The sequence below is a fragment of the Crassostrea angulata genome, chromosome 5 (assembly GCF_025612915.1).
Source record: "Crassostrea angulata isolate pt1a10 chromosome 5, ASM2561291v2, whole genome shotgun sequence".
In the NCBI taxonomy this organism is placed as follows: domain Eukaryota; kingdom Metazoa; phylum Mollusca; class Bivalvia; order Ostreida; family Ostreidae; genus Magallana; species Magallana angulata.
Genome location: NC_069115.1, coordinates 21,599,264 through 21,625,886, shown reverse-complemented (window position 1 = coordinate 21,625,886; position 26,623 = coordinate 21,599,264). Strand labels below are relative to the sequence as shown.

Genomic DNA, 26,623 nt, shown 5'->3' with positions numbered 1-26,623 from the left:
TTAAAATGCCAAATAAACTACATGTATATTGAATAAAATAGTGAAGGAAAAATTCCATATTTAGAGAGCGTAGTAAGGGACTATATTTTGTGGCGGAAGGTTTTTAAGAAGAAAATGAACATTTTTCATAACTTGGTTGTTTTAGAGTACCGTTATTTCAGCTTTCTTATTTTCCGTGCAGACCAAATTTTCAGATAGTTTTTGCATTGGGATACTTCCTGTTGTTTCAAAAAACATATTTCAACAAGATTTCCATATTTCTATCGACATATATTGGCATTTTTAAGTGATATATCATAAAAGTAAAGGAAAAATCAACTCCAGTTTCCCCCTAAAATTAGCTTATTTCATGCCATATTTCAAAACTTACACCATAGACACATACTTTTGGTCTTCTTTTCTGAATATTTAAGTTTCGTTTGACAAATCTGTCATAATTTGAGAAAAAGTTTAAGACTTATAAATTATTTAATTGCATGTTGAATCGTTTATGAATAAAAATAGTATTTTTTCAGTGCAAAAAGGTCAAAATACCAATAAGGTGAAGAAATTGCAAACTTTTTCATTATGATAATTATAATTTTATTAATTCTAAATAATGTAAATTTGTATTTGATACCATGGTTCATTTCGATTAAAAATTATAGAGTGAAAAACGATTTATGTGCAATTTGCACGTTCAGTACAGAAAGGTCATATTAAGTACACCGTAGCACAGAAAGGAGCATATAGACCCCAGAATTTTATTTTGAATTTTGGTTTAGATATGTGTGTAGATGTTAAAAAAATACTTGAGAAAAAAACTCAGAGACTTTTGATCGCAGGATCCAACGTCCTTAAATCGGACAAGGACTATATTTTTGGCGTAATATTGGCATATGAAAATATCACCTGTTTCGCAATTCAGAATTGCTGCAGATTAATGAGTCTGTTTTAGCATTTTAACACAATAACATTAACGTTGGATATTTTTTTTTGCTAATGTAAACTATATGATACTTGGGTTTTAGATTATGTTTTTAAAATATGATTTGCCTATACAATAACATTTTTATAAGCTTTTTAAAGCGCCCATTCTATACATTGATTTTTGTGAAAAAATCACTAAAATCAGTTTTTCTCTCTTATTAAAGGGTCTATATATTAGCTTTTCTGTTAATTTATATCTTTATATAAAGTCATCATAATAAATAAAAATCAGAAATATTTTATAATAGGGAGCATAAAAAAATAATCAAAATTTCTTAAAATTTAAGAAAGTTAAAGGAAATGCGGGCTAAGCAATATCAATTTTAGTATAAATATCTATTCCAATTTAGTAGTATAAGCTGATAGACATTCTGATATTCTATCATTTCATTGAAGAATAGAATCTTCAAATCTTAAACAAATGTCTACAGAACTACAAAGAGCTACACTGACTTATTTTTATCATCCTTTAGGTTGAGGAAAAAAGTAGTGACCTTGACATGACCTTTTTAAAAAAACAAAAAAATCAAATTTTATTAAACTGATAGAATCATTTGGCAATATGATCCGTTTGACTGTGTCGAAATTTAATGAATTTCTTAATATAAGAAGTAAGTTTGATAACGAGAAGACTCCTTCTTAAATAAGAAGTCAGATTGGCGAAAATATGCAATTTTTGATTATGAAATATGATTTTTTTTTTTACTTCAATACAATAGTAACTATAAACAAAAGCCCCTATAGCCGAATTCGATCAATCCGTAACAAATTTCTGTAGCATTTTTTCAGCAACTTTTTCATTCTCAAAATTTCAGCACTGTTTAGGTATTCCATTTGGTAAGAAACAATTTTGGCTTAATTTTTTAAACAAATTTTTTTTGAACTTTAAACAGGAAAATATCGTTGAAAAAATTGATGTAAAAATTATTTCATTTTATACAAACCTATACTTGAATTTATTTCCTGTTAAAGACTTTTATACCTTGGCGACGATTTTTATTTTGTGACTGTGATATTTTATAGTAATTAAGTCATAATTTAATATAAATATAAGTTTATGGTATTTACTATAAAAGTTGTCAATATAAACAATTTTATGTACAACCTAATAGTATGAAAATAGCTACATTGTTATCTATATAGAATGACATCACAATGGTCATTATGGTAAGTGTTAAACCTGTTTTAGTTAACTATATATCCCATGGTCAATTATATTTTTCAATTCTCAATTTCATTGGTCCTTTAAATCCCCCCTCTTTGCTTTGTCCTTTTTGATCTGGGGCTCGTAAGGGTACTTAAGTCTAAGACAGTGCTTAAGTAGGACTTATGTACATTCTTAGACTTAAAGTCAGTAACTAGAAGAGTGCTTAGCAAGAACAATTTTCCCAAAACTTAAGCGGCCGGTAGAGGTGACTTAAGTATGTTTTAGGTAATGTTTTCACACATTTAGAAGTTTTATTGTTAATTATTTCAATTCAGCATACGATTACAGAGTATGAATCACATTATGATAATTACACAGAATCAATTTCTTAATATTCACCAATGCAAAATTTTTGATTTGATTGATTGGAATATTAACAGTACAATGATCTGTAGCATTTATAATATACCGATAGTCTGCAAGTGGACTGCTGAATAGGTTGTAAACACGCAATGGTAGGTTTACAAGAAGTAACTGCATATATAAACTCGCAAAACTTGAGAAATTAAAAAAGGACGTTTGAAAACAGAAAAACCCTCGGCGATTTAAAAGACGACGATTGCCTCATTTCAATGCATCGACTTAATGAAAAAATTATACCCAGAATATGCCACCTTAAATGTTGTGTCTGTACATTTACACCTACCTCCATCTTATATCGAAGATGTCATGCACGTGTATCTATAAAAATATGATTTGATTACCAATACATTCAAAATCGACAAAAGAAATTAAAAATACGATTTTACTTTTTAACAGTAACATGACTTAGCAAAGACATTGCTAAATTTGCTTTATGTTACGGTATAAGACATACTTAAGCAGGACTTATGTAGGTCCTAAGATTCTGCCTAAGTCCTACTTATGACCAAACGTAAGGTAATGGTTCATACCCCTACTAGATAAATAAAATGGGTACAGAATTTTTTCATATTTTTCAAACGTGTATCTGAGGATACATGTATGTTCTTACATGTATCAAATTTTACCCTGTTGGCTGGTCCATCAGTATTCTAAAAGCTAGGACCATTGCTAAAAATAGAACCGATTGCGGAAAATGGCGCTTTTCTCATACCTAAAGAATATAAGCCTAAGCCTGAAATTTGACTTTCACAACACTATTTTTTTTACTTATATCCTATGTAAAATAAAGGAATTATTATTTCAAAACAAAAAACAATTATGTTACACCTGGTTATTTTTCCAAACATAGATAGATCTGCATATAAATCAGATAAAATGAATAAATTTTCAAAGAGAATTTTAGCTCTTATAATTTTATTTACGTACAGAATTCTCCAAAATTTTGATATTATTTACACCTTAACGCCCTTAATCAATTGGAAATAAAATTACCCAAGGGACCGGCCTTTTCTGGATCACAAATGACATATTTTTAGTAAAATCATCAAAATATATATTTTGAAAAAAGATCCGTAAAAATAAAGCTGTGCTTAGGTTTATTATTTCATAACTCTAAAAAATATGTTTTGATTATTGTTAAATAGAAAACATGAATAAAACAAACTGTTGATTAATTTGTATTATTTAAATCGCAAAAGATGGTTTCTTTGGATATAAAGTAAGTATTATAGATCGAGATCGGTATTAAGAAATTGCAGTAATGCTAACTACATGATATATGCATTCAAGACAAAACCTCTTTTTAAACTATTTTTTACTGGTTTTAAAGACTGTTCTTATAATGAAATAACCTCTTGAGCGCATGATTTTTTTTAAAAACATTTTTTGTGGAAAATAAATCTAAGCTCGTTGCTAAACAGGATAAAGATGATATAGGTCAAATTATATCCCCTTGTGTTTTTATCTCCCTTATGCACTGCAATATAGATCTCGGTCAGTATTTCATTTTGGATGTTTATGGACTTTCAGGGAATAATGTTCAAATAATTGGATTGAGGTCAACCTTATAATGGATTGATGTTTATGCAGGACAAAAGTAAGCGGTCTATATTTTCAAAACAAGTACGCAATCGACACAAACCAGTCATGTTATTTCGCTGATGAATACCCCGGTAGGCCTAATTGATTGCAGTTGTCAGGATTTTTGATATATTTGTTTTGAATAAATTTCTGTCAGATTGATTTCTTTGTTTTGAAATACACCTTTTAAAGTTAGGTTTCAATTAGATCGGGCACGGATAAGACGTAATAACGCGTGAATTACGTCAGACGTTGTTTTGTGACGTATGGATAATTACCTTAACTTAAAATCTTAGCATGCTTTATGTTACGAGCCCCTGATCTTCGTGCTGACCAGATGTGTTTATCATAAGACCAGAAGAAATCTATAGACTGTAAGTAATTGTTTTATATTTTATGCTATATATATTACTGCTTTTTTAATAAAGCATATAATTATTTTTGCTAGATAAGTAAGTGTCTCTGATATATAGTGAAATGTAAATCTATTTAAATGTAAATGATCATGGGTGAAAATTTAGTGTTTGAGCAACACTCATTATAGTTATTTTAACAATCTTAAGCTATTTAACCTCAATGTAGTTTTAATAGTATTGATTTTATGTATATAGATTCCATACCTGATGAATATATAAGGATCATGCAGATCAAGGCTTTGTGTCACACAAAGGTATGCATATATAATTATATAAATATCAGATTTGATACTTATTGCTTAAGTTGAGTTTAATATGTTTAAATTATTAAACATTGATAACTATCTAAATTATTAATTACATAGAATAAATATTATTGAACTCTTTAGATATCAGTTAGCACTGTGATAAGGGGAATAACTCTTGCTTGTAAACTGTGCTTGGCAATATCATGGAACGGATGTTTTGATTTATGATGTTGTGGTATTGATAAATTACTTATTTAGAAACATGTCTTGTTAAATATTTCATAGCTTATATATGTAATATAAAGTAATAATCAAGAGCACTACGTTGGAGTTGTTTTCTTTATCTATCTACAATAACACCATCACTACATGACCACACATTTTTTTTGTTGGAACGATTTTTATTTCCTGGGAACGATTTTTATTTCATGGCAACGAATTTTATTTAGTGGGGACGACTTTAATTTCATAGCCACTATTTTTTGCTATAGCAGTCACCGTAGCATATCATATTGTGAGAATCAAATTGAAATAAGTTCGCTGTCAACGTCCTCCTAAACATCGATTTTGCTTATTTCGGATTTTCATATCAAAGAGGGGATTTTACTAGTAAACAAAGAACACAAATAATTTTTTTTACTATTACTTATTAGGTTAGACTCACTACGGAAATATATTGGGTTGATCAATCTCATAGATGGCGAGGCGAAGCCGAGCCGTCTATGAGATTGATCAACCCAATATATTTCCGTAGTGAGTCAGTAACTAACCTAATAAGTGTTTTGTTTTCACGAGGACTATCAAGCGACATATTTATTAAAAAATAATGATCTACGCAAAGCCATGTACACGATGCCTAACATTTCGTCCAATCTAACTCATTTAAACTCTTTAAAATTTTCAATCTTACCTTTCAAATGTTCTTTAAAAATCTTTGCTTCACCCATGTTTACTTATAATGTTTTGTTGCTATTTAATTTTAAATGTTTTCTCCCTTTACTCAACAGAGAGCTGAGCAAATTTCGACGCTGTCATTTTTTTTGCTCCAGACAAAACAATATGACGTTAATATTCTAAAGACAACTACTCTAATTTTTAAGAATTTCAAAGGGCAACTCCTCCAAATACTTTAAGAACTTACGGCATGCGGTTTATGTATTATTATATTTTATGAAATGTCGAAACGAAGCGTCGGCCAATGACGGCCATATTGCCTCATTTTACTTCTCACCAAACAAATATAGAGATATATGAGGCAATCACGTGCTATGTTTAAACCGATGAAATTGTAACATTTCAGTCCAAGGGAAAACAAAGATATTTATTATTCGTTTTAAATCCTGTATTTAATAATAAACCATTATGTTAATCATAGTACTATACGCCTAGGCTCTCTACTTAAATTGTTAACCTTAAGACCCCTGGGTAAGGAGTATGATCCTTTTTGTAGGTCGAATACTATAGTGAATTGATAAAATATCAAAGTGAAAGTGTACAAATGTTAACGATGTTTTCTTATGTATTTTCACAACCGTTGGAGGCAAATTGAAGGCATTTCTAATATGTCCACAATGTCCTTTTAAATTGTGAAATTTATGTCCATGTTGCTGAGGTTTAGGCTTTTAATAAAAGGTTGAGAGGGGGGGGGGGGGGCAAATATAGTCATAAAGTGAACATGCATTTTATTTTAAGGTTTCTCACATCATTTTACTATTGCATCCAACTCCAACCAACAAATTGATGTTTGGAATTAGTAAATAATGGAAACGGGTTTGATAAACCTAATCTGAGGAGTATCTGATAAGGTATGGAATTAGATTGATTAAAAACATGAGACTCCTGTACTCCTTGAGTCTATTTAGAGTTTTGGTTCTCTGGTACGTCATGGCTTATGGGGTCCTTTTTCTCTATTTCTTTTCCTTACACCGAAGAAAAATTAAAATCAAACTCATTAAGATCAACCATGGCTGTCTTTCCATAGGGACGCTTTTGAAAAGCCTTTGTGAGTTACAAGGTAAAAACGATTCCCGCCCAGGGAGTTTGGTGAATCAGCAATCATCTTTTAAGTCAACATTCAAGAACTCTGAACATTTTTTTTTTCACATTTTGTTCTCGATTATTTAACTTTGAATAAAAATAATGCCATTTTTATCGATTTTAAATAAACCTCCTAAAAAAGAAATATGAGAGTGTTTATATTTAAATAAGAAATATTTCGTAATTTGTATAAAAAATCATTTATACAGAAATTGAAATTACAAAACGTATGCGTGAAATTATGCTTCTTACCTCTTTTTATGATGTTTCTGTGGATATATTTATTCGAACAATTCTGACCCTATTTATACTTTTCGTTTTGTTAAAAAAAAAAATACTTTATTATATATTATATATCAATAAAATAATGCCCTCTAGTTTTGTATACAATTTCAAAAAGAGAAAATTGAAATGGAGAAGTTTTATCTAGAATTAATTTCATCAATCATGTTGTATAATGTTACTTTGAAAGAAAAGAAAAAAAATATGTGCATTTTGTTTATCAACATTTCCGGCATTATGATCTGATATTTCTTTTCATGAAATGGAGAATATGATCGATGCTTAATTAGCTAAATAATGTCTGTGTAAAGCAGATTAATGACCCCCGTCAAATGATGATTGATGTCATTATTCGACGTAGAATAACAATCTCCGGTCGTTATTCTACTGTGGTTTCATCAATATTAAAGGGTATCAATTTTCGTGGATAAAGTGAAAATCTCAGTTTCGAGGATACGTCAATTCGTTGCCAATGACCCCATCAATACAAGATAGTAGAAATTGCATTACAATGAACATTTAATTTCATGGATAAACTTAACAACGAAATCCACGAAAAAAGGTATTCAGCGAATATTGATGTAACCATAGTATGTAGAAAAATGATCTTTTTGCTTGAAGTGTCTTTTTCATAAAAAAAGAGCATACCCTACGTGAAGAATTTATTACCCCCGAAAAATAAGTTCCCCCCAAACATTTAACTTTTTAGTATCATTCTCAGTTATATGTAAAATAGTATCATCACTATTGTCAATAAATTATTACAATTAGCAGAAAGTAATTTGAAAAAAAATATATATCCAAATAGCCATAAAGAGGGGTATATTTAAGGAAATAAAATCCTTCCGTTAATGCCTTCTTTGGTGTTCGAAGGGGGCGACTTCCCCGGAAATTCTACTCAACGGGGCTGGTGGGGACTTTAAGAAGTCGTAATATATAGGTAAACGTAAAATGTCTCACACACATGTTTTTCTTAATTTTGCAAAACCACAATAACAAGAGATGTTTGTGAAACACTTATGCCTCCCCCCCCCCCCCCCTCCCTTGGAAACATCCAAAAAGAAAATGAACGCAAAAGCACATACTTGGAATTTTTCTAAGTCCAAGAGCCATAACTCTGTCGAAAATTGCTCTTTCATATCCAAAATCAAACTTGACCTAGCTTTTATTTAGATAAACCTGTATACCAAATTTCTTTTCAATATATTCATCATCTGTGAAGAAAATGAGCGGAAACTGCAAATAACTGGAATTTTTATACATCCAAGGGCCATAAATTTGTCGAAAATTGCTCAATCGTACCCAATATCGAATTCAATATCATCATGATAAATCTGTATACCAAATTTCATTTCAATATGTTCATCCTCTGCGAAGAAAATGAACGGAAACTGTTCGTGGACCGACCGATCGAGAGACCGACCGACAGACAGCATCAGAGCAATATGGCTTCCCTTCTTCGATGGGGGCATAAATATACATTTTTTTTCTCTATGAAAAGAACACCAGTTCTACGGATAACCATTCCCATTTTTTCGTACAGCTACATACTCAGTTCTGCTGACAGTATTAATGGCCACCTTGCCCTGAGGTTAAAACTATTTTCATACTCGCATTCCGTATTCGTATTCTGTACTACGAGTGTGTGAACCACTGAGTACGGCTCTAAAATCCGATGTTATAAAGTTTTGGAGTACGTTCTCTGCTAAGTGCTTTTTGGAGTATACTTCATTAAGTATAAAAATAAAAAAAGAGAAAAATCAAAGTACATGTACTGAAAAACTGACGGAAGTTGATTTTGTCGATGTTTATTTATTTCAAAATCAATGATATGTTGTTTTGCATCACAAGTACATGGAATTTCTAATTTGAATTGCGCACATTTTTATAATATGAACTTTTGTACTTTTTCGACAAGAATGTCGAGAACCCCCCATATGAATCATGTTAAATAATATTTAAAGATAAAATTAATTGAACAAGACTATGTATCAGAAATAGAAATATTTGTATCGATAAATAGAAAAAATGTATGGATCCATGCAATATTGAACTCTAGTCTCGTTTAACCAAACGCTCGGCTGACATCGTAAATCTCCGACAAGGATTTACGGAGACACCGTAAATCTCCGACAAGGATTTACGGAGACAGACGAGCGTCGAGTTGAACGAGACTATTTAGAGCTCTGGCGTAGGAATACATACGACTACAACAAAAAAAAGTAAATTGTTCGTACCATTTAAAATCTGACTATTTTCAAGGTATTTTACAAAAACATTTCCTTGAAAAACAATTCTTTAGCGTACATTACATCGAATTTATCAATAATTTTCAAGAACTAAGTCTTGTCAGCAGCAATGATTTGTGCTGAGGTCCAAACACTGTTTCACTTTTGGTTTGTCTGAGTAACTGCATAGGAGAGTTGATTAAAATCAACTCAAAGAAAATAAAAAAATTATATATATATATATATATATATATATATATATATATATATATATATATATATATAAAGCACAGAGAAATTCACCTTGTTGGAGCTCCACCTACGCCCCGGCCGGAGCTTGAACTCGCGACCTCTGGAACCCATTCTCCTAGCAGTGAGCGGCCACCGTGCTAACCACTGGGCCATCTAGGCAAGACAAAAATCTTGCTTTCGATGACGAAGGGAAACAAGCGCGCTGGTCGCTCACTACACGGTCGTTTGAGATACACGTGGAATGCAGTTAAACGACAATTTGAGAGGATCGGGACGATACACATTGTATAGATATATACATATAATAATCACAAACATTGCATTAACTCTCAAATTGACATATACATGTACCTGCCCATAGTGAATGACAAAGATACTTTTTCAGGCACTACGTCACAAGATGGCGATATAAATGTTTTGTTAAACTGTTTATATCGTTCGATTGGGTTGTATATCGTCCTAGCTCAGTGGACAAAGTGTTGGACTTCTGAACAGCAGATCATGAGTTCGAATACGCCTGGAGCTTTTGTTCATGTTAACTGAATTAAATTTTTGAAAATGTAATTTTTCATCCAAAATTCCACATTTTTTTGCCTATTAGTCTTTCGTACTTTTTATCCATTGTGAATTCTATCATAATCAAGTAATTTTCTGCTGATTTGAGAAATTATTTCACGGTGTAGTGAGCCACCTTAAAACGGCATTGAAAAAGGGTCCATTCTCCTTAGCTTAAGAGCACACGTTCTTTGCACTGTTTTCCGCGTGCTAATATGAGAGGCAACTTCCTGCGGTATTTGTGTGTTTTGATAGTAACATTTTTTAAAAAGTAAAACACTTAAAATAGGCAGTACGACCAATGAGGAAAGAACTAGGGCCTTGGAAGTGTGGTTTCAAGATCGGTACATTGTACGACAGGATTTATAGTAACTTTAAATCTGTTATTTATTTCCTCTTCGACATTGTTTATCATTTTAAGCAATCCGAAAAAAATGTTACTTTAACATGATTTCCTCTGCTATAAGGATATCATAATTAGCATCGACTAACACACGTCTTAAGCAAAAATCAATTAAACTGAAAGTGTTTGAGATATCTATCAAATCATTTTAGAATACTTGAAATTCATGCTGCATTTGCATCATGTCTGAGGTATCCGATCCATATTAGCCCATGTTCAATGAATCGGGATGCATTACAGATATGGATGGGCTTAAAATTCAGTATACTTGAACATACTTTTCATGTTGAAGTATCAGTACGTAAGAGTGGAATGTGTCCTAATAATTGACTTTTTGAGTTGCCCCCACCCCTTTTATTGCTTTTAATCTATGAAATTCAATTCTAAAACATCTAAACGGTATAAAATTTGTTTTAAATAGTTTTCCTAATAATCCTAATGATTGAATGCATCTTTCCACTTAGCATTTATTGATATTCTTAGTATTTACATTTTTATTTTTAAAAATATGCATGTCCCCAAAGACCTTAATGCAATCTTCATGAATTAATTACTTGTTAGCCTATGGTATTTTGTAAAATTTCTCTTGGTAATTTTTGATGCCCCCCTCCTTTGAAAATGGGGGGGGGGGGAATTGCTTTGCTGCTGTCTGTTGGTCGGTTCACCAGCAGTGTCCGTTCATTTTCTTCGCAGAGAAAGCACATATTGAAATGAATTTTGGTATACAGGTTAATCAAAATAATATCGAGGTCAAGTTTGTTTTGGGTATGATCGAGCAATTTCCGACAGAGTTATGTCCCTTGGAGGTATAAAACTTCCAAATATTTGCAGTTTCCGTTAATATTTTTCGTAGAAAATGCACATATTGAAATGCAATTTGGAATAAATGATTATCATGATAATATCTAAGTCAAGTTTAATTTTGGGTATGATCAAGCACTTTTTGATAGAGTTATACCCCATGGAAAAGTTTCAATTATTGCAGTTTCCGTTAAGTTTCTTCGCACATGTTTACAAGGGAGGGTTTTACAAACATCTCTTGTTCTTCTCTAAAATGTTCTGAGTTAATATTAGAGTAATAATACATGATTGATGTTCAAGGTTGGAATAATTAGGTCCTAATATGGCTCGAATACCTTAATTGTGACTTTACATTGATAGCACTCTAAATTATATTGTCTCTTGTCGCTGACTATTGACAAAATATCCTGTTTTAGCTGTGTAAAAGACAACGATTTGCGGACCCCGGACCGTGGCTTCAGACAATTCCTATGATCAGTCTCCCAATATACAAGCACGACTGACGATTTGCAGTTTGACCCGGAACAATGACCAGTACAATAACGTATTTGAAAATCTTGGCCACGGACTGTTCAATTTGTCAATTTAATACAAACTGCTCCTTCGCAACTTTCTTGGTGTAATATGGATAAATTTCATAAAATTGCATAAAATTTGTTATAAGAGATCTTCAAAATATCCAAACTCAAACTCATTCATAATCAAAGTACTTATGAGGTACTGACGGGAGTTGATTTTATCGATTATTATTCATTTTAAAATCAACGATATGTTACTTTGCTTGGCAAGTAGTTTATAATCTGTCTTTGAATTACGCACATTTTTATAATATGAATTCTCGGACTTTTCCGACAAGAATTTTGAGAAAACCCCCGAATGAATCGTGTTGTGCAATGATTAGAGATAGAATTGATTCCATTAAACTATGTATAAGTAATCGAAATATTCAAAAAATTGTATGAATCCAAGCAATAATGAACTCTAGTCTCGTTCAACAAAATGCTCAGCTGTCTCCGTTAATCTCCAACAAGCAAGAGAATGTGTATACCAGGTCACGTGATAGCATGATGACGTGACCTCTATATATTGAATGACTTGTCGGAGATTTACGGAGACAGCCGATTGTTGAACGAGACTTTATTGAACTCAGGCGTATGAATACATACGACTGCAAAAAATATCTAAATTGTTCGTACTATTTAACATTTGACTATTTTTAAGGTATTCATAAATAAGTTTCTTAAAAACCAATGCTTCAAGATACATTACATCGAATTTATTGATTATTTTCAAGAACCAAATCTTGTCAGCGGTGATGATTTTTGCTTAGGTCCAAACACTGTTTCACTTTCGGTTTGCCAGAGTAACTGCATAGGAGAGTTGATTAAAATCAACTCCCAAAAATGATGGACTCACGTTCTTGTACGGCCTTTTATGGATGAAAAAGATATGTCTTTACTTTTTATGTTTGAAAGTTGTCAAGCAAATTACATTTTAAAAAAGAACAAAACTAATCTTTCAAAGAACATCATTTACTTGAATAATCTCCTTTGATAAATTTTCTTCAGTGATTTTCATTTTACGATTCAAATTTTTAAAGTATCTGCAGGAAGCTGAAAGAATTGAAAGAAGGAAGACCTTGAGAAAGTGCAAGTCATTTTCACTTAGTGATCGAATATGCTGTCGAAGATTTAACAAAATCTCTTTTAACTTCTTTGATCACATAAATTGCAATTAAATAATTGATATTAAAAAAAAGATCATTCCCTCAATAGCACGGTTTTAATACGAGGATAAAAACATATATACATGATAGCATTTTAGGAAAATAAGCTCTTGATTTTTGAAAGAAAATAACAATCTTGTCATTAAAACTTTTAAAAGGTGACGTGCACCATATTTTCTCGTTTTCACAGTATCAAAGGACAGGGTTGAGTTTGATCAATACAGATGAACTGTATATATGCGTAAATATACTAGCGGAAAAAAGAAACTGTGCATTATAAAATTCAGTATAATTTTTTCTATATTTATTGCTTGTATTTATAAAATTTAAAAAATCGATAATGGTATTGTTTTTTGACAATATCGGATGGTAACCGTCCGGGTGCACTCACTTTTTCATGGTTAGTGAGCACCTGTTGTTTATTAAAGAATTTGTACGCACGAGTTTTACGGGCCAATACTGTTTGGAATAAGAACTGTAAAGAATTTGTTTAAACTTTTTTTGTTAAGGAAATCCCTTTAGTTTCAACAAAATTTACCCCTATGTGATGCCACGACTCAACGAAAACCAACGTAATCGTGCTGTTGGGATGCTGCAAGCTGGAATGGCACAAAATACTGTAGCAGGACACTGTGGAGTTCATCAGAACACAATCCAGTCATTATGAAGACGTTTTCAACAATCTGGCAACACCCAGGATCGACCACGCTCTGGGCGACCTCGTCTGGGATGAAATGAAAAGACGTTTACCAAATCAACCAGTGATATTGGCTGATTTAGGCCATGCTTTAACCAACATATGTAACAACAACCCTCAAGCATTTTTGAACACTTTAGTGGCATCAATGGGGCGTCGCTGTCAAGCATGCGTGAACGCAAATCGGGGTCACACGTGTTATTAATTTTGTTAATTCAATTAAGAAATAAAGTACGAGTTTTCGTGAACGTTGCAGAATAACCTCCGAGGTCGAGAAATGTTGTTTTGAAATATAAAAGCCGAAGCGTTAGCCGAGACTTTTATAATTCAAACATTTCGAGATGTTTATATCTTTAAATGATACATTTGTGAATTTTTTAAATTTTTTTTAAAAAATATTCAATAGGAATGATTCATACTGGAATTGACCCAGCCCAGATTAATGGCCTTTTAACAACTTTGAACATCCCTGCCATAAGTTCAAAGACCATTCAGAAAAGAAAGATGGAGACAAGATCAGCCTGTATATTAAGAGTTTTGATTGTCCAGTGCTTTTTAGAGCTCTTGAATCCTGTTCTTTGTTGTCAAAGTTTTCAAGAAAGGTGAACGGATTCTTAGATACCAAGCTGTTATTTTTGATATCACATCCAAACCTAAGCTCATACAGTCAGCAGAGTCTTGTAGCAAGACTTCTTGTTGTACATATGGAGCGCACCATGCTCTAGAAGATATTTTAGCATTGCAAAAGTTGGTAGACAAGGTGGATCTATCTGATGTAAAATACAAAAATGCTAAACTTTTTAAATTTGTTACGCATTAAATGCTTTGTAGTACCAAAAGGAAGTAGATAAAAATTTTCCTACCCTACAGATTCTTGTTGAGAAAAAAGTGTTGAGTCTTTGTATGGCGAATAAAATAGCTAGGAGTGCTTTGAATTTTGATAGTTTGAAACTAGCTCACTCAAGAGACAATAATGGTATTCGAGTATTGTTTACTGAAGTGTGCAGCAATGGTTCTGTTAGGGTGACTAAGTCTAACAAAGTTATTGAAGCAGTGAGCTTTTTTTATCATTAAATGAGAGTTAGATTTTGTGTATTGTTTAATTAGTGCCTTGTCAGAAGTAAAATGGATTCATTTTTATATTTTATATTATTTAACGTGTTTGTAAACAAATTAGTTTATATCATCGATCTTGTCTGTGTCACAGTAAGACTTTAAACGTCATCAACATTTACCAATGATATATCGTAGAAATTTGATATTCTAGATAAATACATGCATATTTTGTTGTTTGTATTATTGTTAGAAAAGGATTGAATCTGATTTTAATCTATAAGAGGCAGTTTAGTAATTTTCATTTTCCATATGTGAATTTAATTGTTCACGATAATGTTTAGTGTCAACCTGAGTAGCTTATGATAATACGATGTAATTAGGATAATTACATAATCATGTATTAGAGCTTAAATGTTGATATTTATAAGATGTACTATATTTGTTGTAACCTTTGTAAAGGTCTGTGTTGCTCTGCTCCTGTTTGTATAGTTTCATTGGATTTTGATTTTGAATCCTGTTAACTTTATTGTTACATGTATCACCACATTTCATGTAAACTTTTCACGATTTTATTATCAGACTATAAGAATCAGCATCTTGTTAAATTTGATTTAGAAATCGACCTGTTCTTATTCCTATGCCATGCAGATGTACATGTTATGATAACATTTTTGCATCGAAGATATACTGAATTTATTATATCATTAACAATATACTTTTTTAAATTAAATAACACATTGTTGATAAATTTATTCATGAAATATGATAAATAAAAACATTTCAAAATATTTTGAAAGCTAAAATATTACATATCAGAATGTTGATGCATATTGTACTACTTGTAAATGAAGTTATGACAGAGGAAATTCTGATTGATTTTTTTTAATTTTTGGAGTTGAAAGCTATGAAATTTTAGCAATATTATTTTTACTAAAGTTGTGTTTATCTACTTCTTGATGTATGTAAAAAGATTTTATTCAAAAACCTGATTTGATATCCTAATTTATCATTTTGAATTTAGATATAAAGAATCAGCAAATGTGAGAAGTTGACTACAAAATTGCACTCTATCAAGTTAAAATTTCTCAAAAATTTGATCATTGACCCCATATACAAATTATATCGATAGAATAAAGAGGATTTCAACCTTATTAGCCTACAATTTTTATATGGTTCTTATTAGTAGATATTTTTTAATTGGTGGATGAAAAATGGTGGAATTTCAAAAATGACAGAGGATATTCGGACTTAAATAATTTTTGATTTTGATTTGAAGAACATATTCAAAACCTGAAAGCAACCTGAACCGGTAAATGTTGAAGTTTTGTTGGAAAAAAAACACATTTTAATTTAGGGTCATGATTTGTCTTTGCTCTCATGAGAATCAACATGCCATCTAACGTGAATCAAATGACTTCCAAATCTTCCCTAGGACTAGTTATGCTACAGTAAGAAAATAACTAGTTTACGAAACCATTTATTCCTCAAATAACGCAAAATATTTGGAATGTAGAGACAGTCTTTGGCACTGATAAAAAGGAAGGGAAGCCATCCATAATATATTTCCAAAAGCCACACAAAACATCTGAAAGACGGCAAAAATTTATTGATTAAGATAGGAAGTTTCAGAGAAGGTAGTGTTGTATTTATTTTCTTGTAACAGACTTAAGTTAGTTTGCTGATAACTTTAGTTCGTCACACATTCTTTATATACATGAAATTAAAACGTTATAATATAATGAATATATTTAAAGAGTACGTTGCAATGATAGCGGCGCAGAAACAGTTTGTCCAATAAGGCAGCGGGTACGTATCGATGCGATTGAAAAGTATCGTATAAATATTCACTGTTATGAAAGTCCCAGCAACAGATCCAGGATTCTCCACAGTATAAATCATGTGGTTGGATGATGATCGACTTCAACTGCTGCTTAAATTTGTAATAATTACAGTAAAACCAGAAACCTCATTGTCACAATATTTTCAGGCAAAGTTGGAGTTTGACAACTCTCTAGCGGAACGCACCCCTGCCGCCAACGTTTCTTCGGAATCAATTTTGAGATGTGCCATTTTCTGTGAGAAAGGATGCGAGTGTTTCAGCTTCAACCTAATAACAGGGGTCTGTCTTCTTTATGATTCATGTTATCCGTTTGGAATGACGGTCAATGAAACAGGTTGGCGTTTGTTCGTTAATCTTTCCAATCAAAGTAAGTGGAATTTTTTTGACAATTTATTGTTAGTTAAGAAGGCTCGATGGCCATGGCCATTTTAAGACCCTATTAATCTCCTTAGAAGGAGAACTCTATATAAAAATATAGAAAAGAACCAAAATTCAATAGATAAAATATATAGATATTTTCTTTACTAAATCATGGTTTGTAGCTAAACAAATCATATCACAAATTTTAAAGCAGCTCTAATGGTTAGTAATAGTAGCACGTGAATATGGTCCGTTAATTCTGCGTTATTCATAATTTATTGAAAAAATTATTATTTAAATATGCATCATCACTTTTAAATAAATATTAGTTTTGTTTTTTCTGATTGAGTCAAATAATACATTTGAAGACTTTGAGACAAAATAGTAATTGACATAAGCAGTACATTTTTTTTAAATGAATAACTGTCTTGCTGCAGATAGAGTTTAATCAATCTTTTTAAAATGGTTCATGATTATGTTAGAAAAAACCCCGAGAAAACGCACGTACATCCGTTTCATTAATATTTAACAGTCTATGTGAGAAAATTTTGGCCTTTAATTTTCCAAATAATAATACTAACATTAAGAACATCGTTGAATAACCTATGTATCATGTTTTATTGTATGCTTTCTTTCTTATGATTCCTTTTTAGCGTGTTACGAATGGGGTTCTTATGGGGAACACCGATACTGCTTTTCAAGTAGACTAAATGAATGGGAGGGTGCAAAGGTATGTTATAAGATGTAAGCGTGATCTTCATATATACTCACGCATGTACATTTACTGGTTATAAAAACGGCTTGTTTCTTATTTTCTTTTTCCACTTTTAATAAAAATTTAATTTAAACTTTATCAAGTTAAATTTAAACAAAATTTTTATTTCATTATTTATGTGGCGAACTATTCTTGAAGTTCTAGCTAAATAAGAACTCCTTGTTCTTTTTTCACATTTAATAAACACATACATGTATAAATAAATCAACAATACAACACAATATTAGACTGAAAACAATAGCATGAATAACTTACCACATTGTTAAAGATAATTGACACACGACACAATCATACATACAAACATGTTCACACTTTTACGTAATTCACCATTGATATCTCGAATACTTGGATATCTCTAAGTTTTTAACTTGTCTTATCTAGTTCGAGATTATGAAATTTCACTCCCAACCCTAACTTAAAGCTTTATTTGCTAAAATAAACTATACTCTATCTGTATTAAACCCCTTCAAACCCTTTCTTCTCTCCTCTCAATCAACTGTCTTCTGCTTAACTTACATCCTCTAGTTATATACTGACAAAAAGTAAACATTTGGACAAAAGCGGAAAATGGATTAAACATTAACAAAACACTTTGAGCTGACAAAAACGGACAAACATTAACATTACTAGGACATTAATCAAACCTATAAAAACATAAACATAAACATTAACACGAAATAAACATGAAATTGTGATATACATGTATTCACAACAATTTAATCCATAAAATGAAACAACAACATACACATTGTTTAGCAAAGTTTTAGCAATCCTGTAAGCAGCGTATTTACTTAGCAACGAAGTCGGGAAAGATTTCTGTAGAATGTATCCATTATGATTATACTCTATTAAGATTAGTAATTTGTTCATATATTTACATAATACATGTGTTAAATAATACCAAAAAATTGGCGTTGAAGAATGCCTGTAACATGATGAATGCCTACCTTGTGGAGATAGAGAGCCGTGAGGAGCACGACTGGATCAAGTCCAAAGGTAATCTGTGGCCATTTTTTTTAATTTTATTAACCTTTATACGAAGAGCTCTGTAAAAAGATTAAGGAAAATGTCCTATTTTAAAGCGAAAATATTATTTTTTTTCTATTAAATAAGTGTATGGCCTTGAATATCATACCATAAACTTGGTTTAAGTCAAGTTTCCTTCTTAAACTTCTGTTTTAATTATAAAAAACTAACTTCACGACCGTTTCGTACTTGGGTTACCTTTAACGTTAACGATTCTGGAAACAACATATATTTTGATTTCAATAATAGTTACAGAAGGAAGCTCAAGACAGTGGATAGGACTAACTGATGAAACTTCAGAGGGAAAGTTTTACTGGGAACATTCCCGTAGTGCACCCAACTTCACCTTCTGGGCATCGGGAGAACCCTTTGAAGGAGAAACTGACAATTGTGGAGTCATTAAACGTAGTACAGATCGCTGGTTTATCCTTTCCTGTACTAAGACATATTCCTTTATTTGCGAAGGATGAACTGCAAATTGGAGTTGAAATTTCATTAAAATACATATTTAAAATTATTTTGGATTCTTACGATTATTTTTTTCAATTGCATACGAGTTATTAAGGTTTATGAAGGATTATACAACTGGTCGGCTTTATCCTGTGATTTAGAGAGTAACGAGATACGGATGTTTGCCCATGCCACAAAATGAATGAAAATAAAAATATCATTAGTACATGTAGTTTATTTTACTGGACAGATGAGATCTTGTAAATAGAATGCAATACAACCAAATCTTTTGTTAGCATACATTTGAAAGTTTTATACATATACGAGGGTTTACATGTTTTGTCGCAGATAATAAGTCATTCCATAAAATATAAGTCATGTAACAAATGAACACATTTACTTACGTACTTTAGATTGATCTATCATTTGATATACAAAGCGACTTTTAGCTTGATATAAATAAACCGTGATATTTGAAAAATTATAACAAGATATGTGGTATTCAATATACCCCAACATCACACTCGTCACAATGTCAACCAGTTCATTAGAATGTACTGGACACTTTAATGACAATTGTTCTATCAGGGCTCCACTCTGCAGGTGACTAAAGTGATCAGTCTGTCAAAGACCACTTGTCCTGAGCATATCTTTTTCATTTGCCCAATAAAATTCATACTTCACTCACAGAGTGTCTTTAGGTAAATGTTTTCCGTTGACCTTAAACCAAGTTTCTAGCTCGAAGATAAAGGTCTTTAACTTGTATGAAGCAGAATTATCTATGCTTTTTGCAAATAAAGTAAAAAATGCCTGCACCAGAGTAACTGCATATTCCATTTGTTTTTGAACACTTGTAAGCTATAACTGAATTTTATCTTAAAAGTAATTATTGTGACCTACATTCATTTTCGATAGACCAGCCCGAAAAAGCAAAAATTCAGAGTAAGGTGATGGACACGATTTGGCAGATCCAAGTCAGTGGGGATAAGCATCAAAATATATACTTGCAATGAAATAATATTGAATGATTACGTAAAGATTGAATATATCTACTATGGACTTGCTCAGAGTTTACAATAAATAAAATAAGACAATTCGTTTCTTGAATGCGCGATTTTAGTTTTGATGGATAGACGCTTGCAAAGCACGACCTCTGGTGAGAGAATAGGATAGAACGTTCCAGAACGGGATAGCCAAGAAAGCGGGTTGACTAATTAACGTTATGGCGAAAAGTGTAGGCGTTTATCATGCATCGCGGGCAGATACGAGCTATACCCCAACTTAATCATAATTATAGAGGAAATCTCTATGTGAAAATTTGATATTTTATTTTTGATGGAAAGAACTATCCAGAACAGAGTGCCCAAGAACGCGGGTTCTAGACTAATTAATGTCATCGCGGCAAGTGTAGGGCGAGTTAACTAGATATGCATACACTAGCGTTTGTTTAGATTTTTTTGATTATGCTACGACAGATTGGTAGTAAATCTTACACAATAATTTGTAAATAATGAGCAGATTGTGTACAACAATAAACATCTATAATAATAACTGAAATGGGAAAGTTTAATAGTTAAAGCAGTCTTTTATTATCTGGATTCATGCACATCGAGGTTTTTTTTTTAATTTAAAAAAACAAGTTAAGAAAGCTATGAAGAAAACTTTCGGACACATGATATTCAAAAATAGACAAAAAAAAAGATTCTAAGGTGTAATATCCCTTGCTCAAATTTTCCCCACATGTCTTTAAGAATACAACAATCAGATTTTCAGATAGCTGAATTGTTGATGAATTCATTTCTTTAAGTTTAAATATACATTGCGCTGGATTTTTTGTAAGAATATCATTAATAAGGTAATCATGACAAGAAGAAAAATTGGCATTGGGTGAGGAAAATGTCATATTTGATTATCCCAGCCAAAAAATAAAATTACAGTTTATATATAATATATTTAAAGATAACATTCAATGTATCACTTTAATGATTTACAATATAAGGTTGCGCTGGATTTTTTTGGCATACTATCCATGTAAACTTTTGCCACTCGCACAACTTGTTGCGAAGGGGATATAGCGTCACTGCTGTGCGTGGCGTGTGTGATCAGCTTGGAAGTAAGTTTAAAAGAAAACCACTGCACAGATATTTATCAAACATTGTACACTTATTTTGCATGGTTAAAGGACAAACCCTGTAGATTTTTAAGTCAATTAGTTGAGTCCTTTTCAATATATCGTTAAAATAACACAATTTTCTAATAAATTTTATGTACGACTTGACAATAACTACGTCCGCTTCTCTTCTGTGAAACCAAAGTGAAAGTAAGCCGTTCGAATCAACGACTTGATTTTTTTTTTAGATCTAGTAAAGGTAAAGAAAAAGTAGTTTTTGTAGTAATGGAGGGTTTGTAGTAATGGAGGTTAGTAGAGTGTTGTCTTCTCAATTACATAACTATATATTTCTAAATAATGCATTCCCCCACACAATAACTCATGTCACGAGGGGATGCTCCGCTTAGCGGTGCCCTTGTTTCAATGACATTTTTCGTCTGATAGAAAGAGTTATCTTTCTTTGAAATAATTTGTGACACAAGAAATAGTGCGGGTTTTTTTCTATTAGTGACTCTGACATGGCCATCTTTTGCCTATGTAAAAAGATTTCTTATTCCCTCTTTGGGGTTTCTAGAGAATGCACGATAGGTCAAACCAGATTGTAAAATTTTCTTGGCCATGTTTTCAGAAATGGCATTTTGTACATCAAGTGGTTTCAAAGTTTCAGTTTTCTTTGACCTGAGATTGAAGGGAATCCGATACAGTTTTCAAAGTACTAGTGGCATCAAATGAATGATTCAAAAATGTTTCTCAATCGCATGCTGAGGTAACTCGGTGAGTCCTTGTTACACTTTTGAATCCTCCAGAGCATCATGAGCATTATATGAAATTTTCAAATTATGTGTAACCAAATATTCAAGAGAAAATCTTTCAGAAAAAAAAATTGCTCTGAATAATTCCAATATGTTACAAAACCCCCCTAAACCTTTCATGCAGTTTAACAGTAGGCAAACAAAACAGGGTCTTCAAAGGATGCCAACCGCCTTCCAAAGTTCTCCAAGACATGCTGCAGGAAATGGCAAACAACAGCCTACCATGAAAGAACATCAAAAGTCAACCGGTGATTTAAGATGTCTTTGCTATTATTGGTACCTCTGGTTTCACATACATGCTAAAGGAATTTTCTTTACACACAGCTGAAATCTGATTTATGTCTGCTATACCTACAACAAAAACAATGAAACTAAATGAATTTGTATGAGAGACAGAAAGAGAGAATGGGTTAATAACCACATACTGAGTACATACTGGAATACATTTAGCTTGCAACGGCAGCTAATAAATTGGTGAAGGGGGAGAAGGACTTTCATGAATAGACTCAGCTAGGTAGTCTGGATTCAGCTGGGTATTCTGTAACATCAACTGCAGTCTGATATGTAAGGCGTTCCTTCAGCTTAAGAGTACTAGTAGTTACTTTTTTCTTTTGTTTCATTTTAAGATTTACTCTCTTTTTCTTGAATAATGGTGTAGTTTTGAGATTCTCTTTTCTTTGCCTCTTTCTGTTTTTACATTCAGTGTTTTCGTTTACGTTTTCCTGGTGACAGAAAACATTTTTCATTAGCCTGAAATATCATTACATGAAATTTATTTTTGCCAGAGATTCTGGACTATAACATTTCAGAAGTTTGTCCATCTTGGTCAGTAGTTTAATTGCGCATTTTGATGAGATTTAATTCAATTTATTTATTGACAATGACCATGTCGGCAGACAGTCATGAATATGAGTTACATCAAACAAAACATTAAACATAGCATGCAAAAGTTAAACATTAACTAATAAATCTACAATGGAAAAAACATAGGGTGAACAAAACTAGGCTTGTGTGAAGACTATTATTGGTATTCATAAAATTGTATACGTGTTCATTGTTGACTTTCCTTTCTATCGTTGAAACAGTCCTTCTAGCAGCTGTAATGTTTTTAGGATTGACAAGTTCCTTAATGGGATTGACATTTGTATATGTGTTCACATTAAATTTATCATTAATATAAAGATTGTCATTTAAGAATAGTCGTTACATTACTACGTAGGTGATCGCCGAAAGCATCCGCCGCGAATCGATGTCTTGTCTTGAGGCTGCGAACCATACCCTTCAAAAGACACTTCTAGTGAAAAGAAAATTTGTCTGTGTCTTTTGATCTTTTAAGATATATATTTATAAAAACGTCAGAAGTTAATCGATCAAGACCTGAAGCTACCTTTTTTTCTTACAAAAAAATCCCAAGACCGAGAAAACATTTACCATAAATTAAGTCTTTCGAATATTTGAGCTATTTGTTACATGTTTTTTGTATAATAATATACTGATGCATTCGTTAATTATGTATAGATTACACATTAACAGGGATCTTCAAAGATACGCGGAGAAAACAGTCAGTGATAAAGTATAATGAAATTTCAAGTAATCACTTTAGATTATAACGTGTCAGAGATGAAAAAGTCATAAATGTACACCATCAAAAAGGACATGCTTTCAATCGCTTTCTCTAGTTAATTGCTAAATTAGTCTGAAAAAAAACACAGATCCTAGATATCAGTAATTCATTAGCATGTAGAGTGTTCTCAGATTTGGTTGCTGTCAGATTTCGACAAATAGCACACGTCAGGTTTGACCGCTCAGCAGAAGATGCTCACTCTTCCTAGGCACCATATCTTACCTCTCTCTTTTTAGAGGTCCGTGTTGCTCTGCTTTGAATTTGTATTTCGTTTTGTGAATTTTTGAGATGGTTGGCGATATGTTGTTGTCATTTTTCATACAGAAAAACAAGACAAAAGCGTAAGGGAAACAATATACATGTTGAGATAGGAAGAGTCAGAAGTTGTAAAAAATCAAACTACTAATTGCTGGCGTAGTATATAACTTCGATTTCACTCCACATTTCCTTATTTTCATATCAATTTATTTCATACCCCCAAAAAAGTGGGGGGGGGGGGGGGGGCAACTCCATGATAATTCAATTTTTGCACCCCCCCCCCCCCCCCCCCCGATGCTACGTGCCTGAAACTATCCGTACTTATCATGAAAAGGTGTTAGCATGCATTATACCATTATACCTGTATATGTAACGTATTTCAAACAAATCGTTTAGCATTTTTTATCATATGATTGTGTAAGACAGTTCGAAAAAAATCTACAACCAAAGAATCGTTAAGTACTTCATACAATGGTATCATCTCTATATGTATAGCTTCATATAAGACAGAGAGTTCATAAATGTTCTTAAGAGGAAAAACAAATTCTTATAAAGAGAAAAGGAACATTACAGCAGTTCGCACTATACACCGCATAAGCATAATTCTAGGCAGCTATACACACATGTAAAAGTACACTGTAAATTATGTTATAAATTTTTCGATCATATCTGACCTAAGGCATCTGCTTCTTTATTTTATTTTTAGGCTTTGTTTTCAACTCTCAAAAAACCTTTTTTCGTTCATCTGAAATGGATTAAAAATCTGGAAGTGCATTAGCTTTAATTCCTAGAGAACTGATTGTGCGCTATCTTTGTTACGTAATATTAACCATGTAGAGTGCAAGCATTGGTGGTCTGAAAATATGTAATTCAATTTTATATTAAATTTTTTAAAGAACGATAAGGATAGTATTTTACCAAATTCACTCTATTAAAATGAAAATATTCATTCCAGACATTTACATCCATTATTAAAAAGACCCTATATATTCATAATTTCATCTGTCAAAGGTTTATCTTTACACGAAGGTATGAATGACAGTGAAACAAAGAATGTTTATGACGATATACAAATACAAAACAATACAAAAGATTGTATTGTACTTATTGTAAGATTTAACTATTCTTAATTGTATGGTCCAGTCAGACATAATGCACACTTGTACATTGAAATTTTATACCCTTTGTCATAAAAAAAATATTGATCAATATTACATTAAATATATTAAATTTTATATGAGATCCATGTATATGAAAACCGTAAACAACAATTACATGTGAATATATAATTTTGTAAGATGCCAATGGCTTATACATAATATGTATTTTCATAATTTAATTCATACACTTTACTGTTTTCGATGCTGTTTTAAAGTGAAAATTGCCTTTCCAGTCGACCAACACGAACGTGAAAGGGGTTATTAATACAACTGTTTTTTAAATGCGCTGCATGACTGAACATATAAATCTGTGATCAAAGCAAAATAATACATCAACTGGAGAATAATGTTTAAAATATACAGATTGAGCGAAGAATAAAGACACTGGGTTAATAAGTTGCAGTGAGTCGATCGGATTCATGCACAAAATGCACGAGAAATAAGGAACAAATTGATTTAGGAAATGTTTTTTGAATGTCAATTGGGTACGTATTTGACTCCATGTAAAATGTGTACTTTCGTCATTTAGATCGGCATATCATGACAAGTTTTTTAAGTTATGTAAAAAGTACATGTTTATCATTACCTTTGATTTTTAAATATAACTGGTGTTGCAAATCGATTGAAAAGCATAATGATTTATTACATGTAATTATCAGAATCGGTTGTCTCTTACAAACTGATGAGTAATCGAATCGGTAACAAATTGTATTATATTCATTGAAATGGAGCAGGAAATTAAATCTGTGATATGCATCTAAAATAAATTGGTCATCTGTGCTATTTGCATTTACATTTTAATGCTATTACATGTAAGACATATGCTGTTTTTGGCAGTTACTCTGGCAAACCAAAAGTGAAACAGTGTTTGGACCTAAGCACAAATCAACACCGCTGACAAGTCTTAGTTCTTGAATATAATAGAAAAATTCGATGTAATGTATGCTGAAGCATTGTTTTTCAAGGAAACTTATCTATAAACACTTTGAAAATAGTCAGATTTTATATAATACGAACAATTTAGATATTTTTGTAGTCTCATGTATTCCTACGCCAGAGTTTAATATAGTCTCGTTCAACCAAACGCTTGGCTCTCTCCGTAAATCTTCGACAAACAGAGAGGCTCTCTTGCTTGTCGGAGATTAACGGAGACAGCTGAGCGTCTGGTTGAACGAGACTGGGGTTCGTTTTACAAAGGTCGTAAGTCATATATTTGGTCGGAAGACCACACCTAGGGTTTAAGGCCCTTTTACAAAGATTTGGGACTTGTGGCTTACGACGAAATTCGGCCGTAAGTCTACGACCACCCGAAGGCTACCCTAAGTCCTAAGTTTTGTCCAATTCACTGAATATATCGTTGTTGCTATGGATACTAAAATTATAAAAA

At 31.9% G+C, this 26,623-nt stretch overlaps 1 protein-coding gene across 1 annotated transcript; it reads left to right on the top strand.

The window, feature by feature from the left end:
- The first annotated feature begins 16,718 nt into the window (after positions 1 to 16,718).
- Positions 16,719 to 19,334, top strand: LOC128184172 (lectin BRA-3-like). Its single transcript, XM_052853538.1, has 4 exons — positions 16,719 to 17,028; positions 17,675 to 17,751; positions 18,717 to 18,792; positions 19,072 to 19,334. Exons 1-4 carry the CDS (start codon positions 16,719 to 16,721, stop codon positions 19,290 to 19,292), a joined length of 684 nt encoding a protein of 227 aa, XP_052709498.1. The 3' UTR covers positions 19,293 to 19,334.
- Positions 19,335 to 26,623: the final 7,289 nt, after the last annotated feature.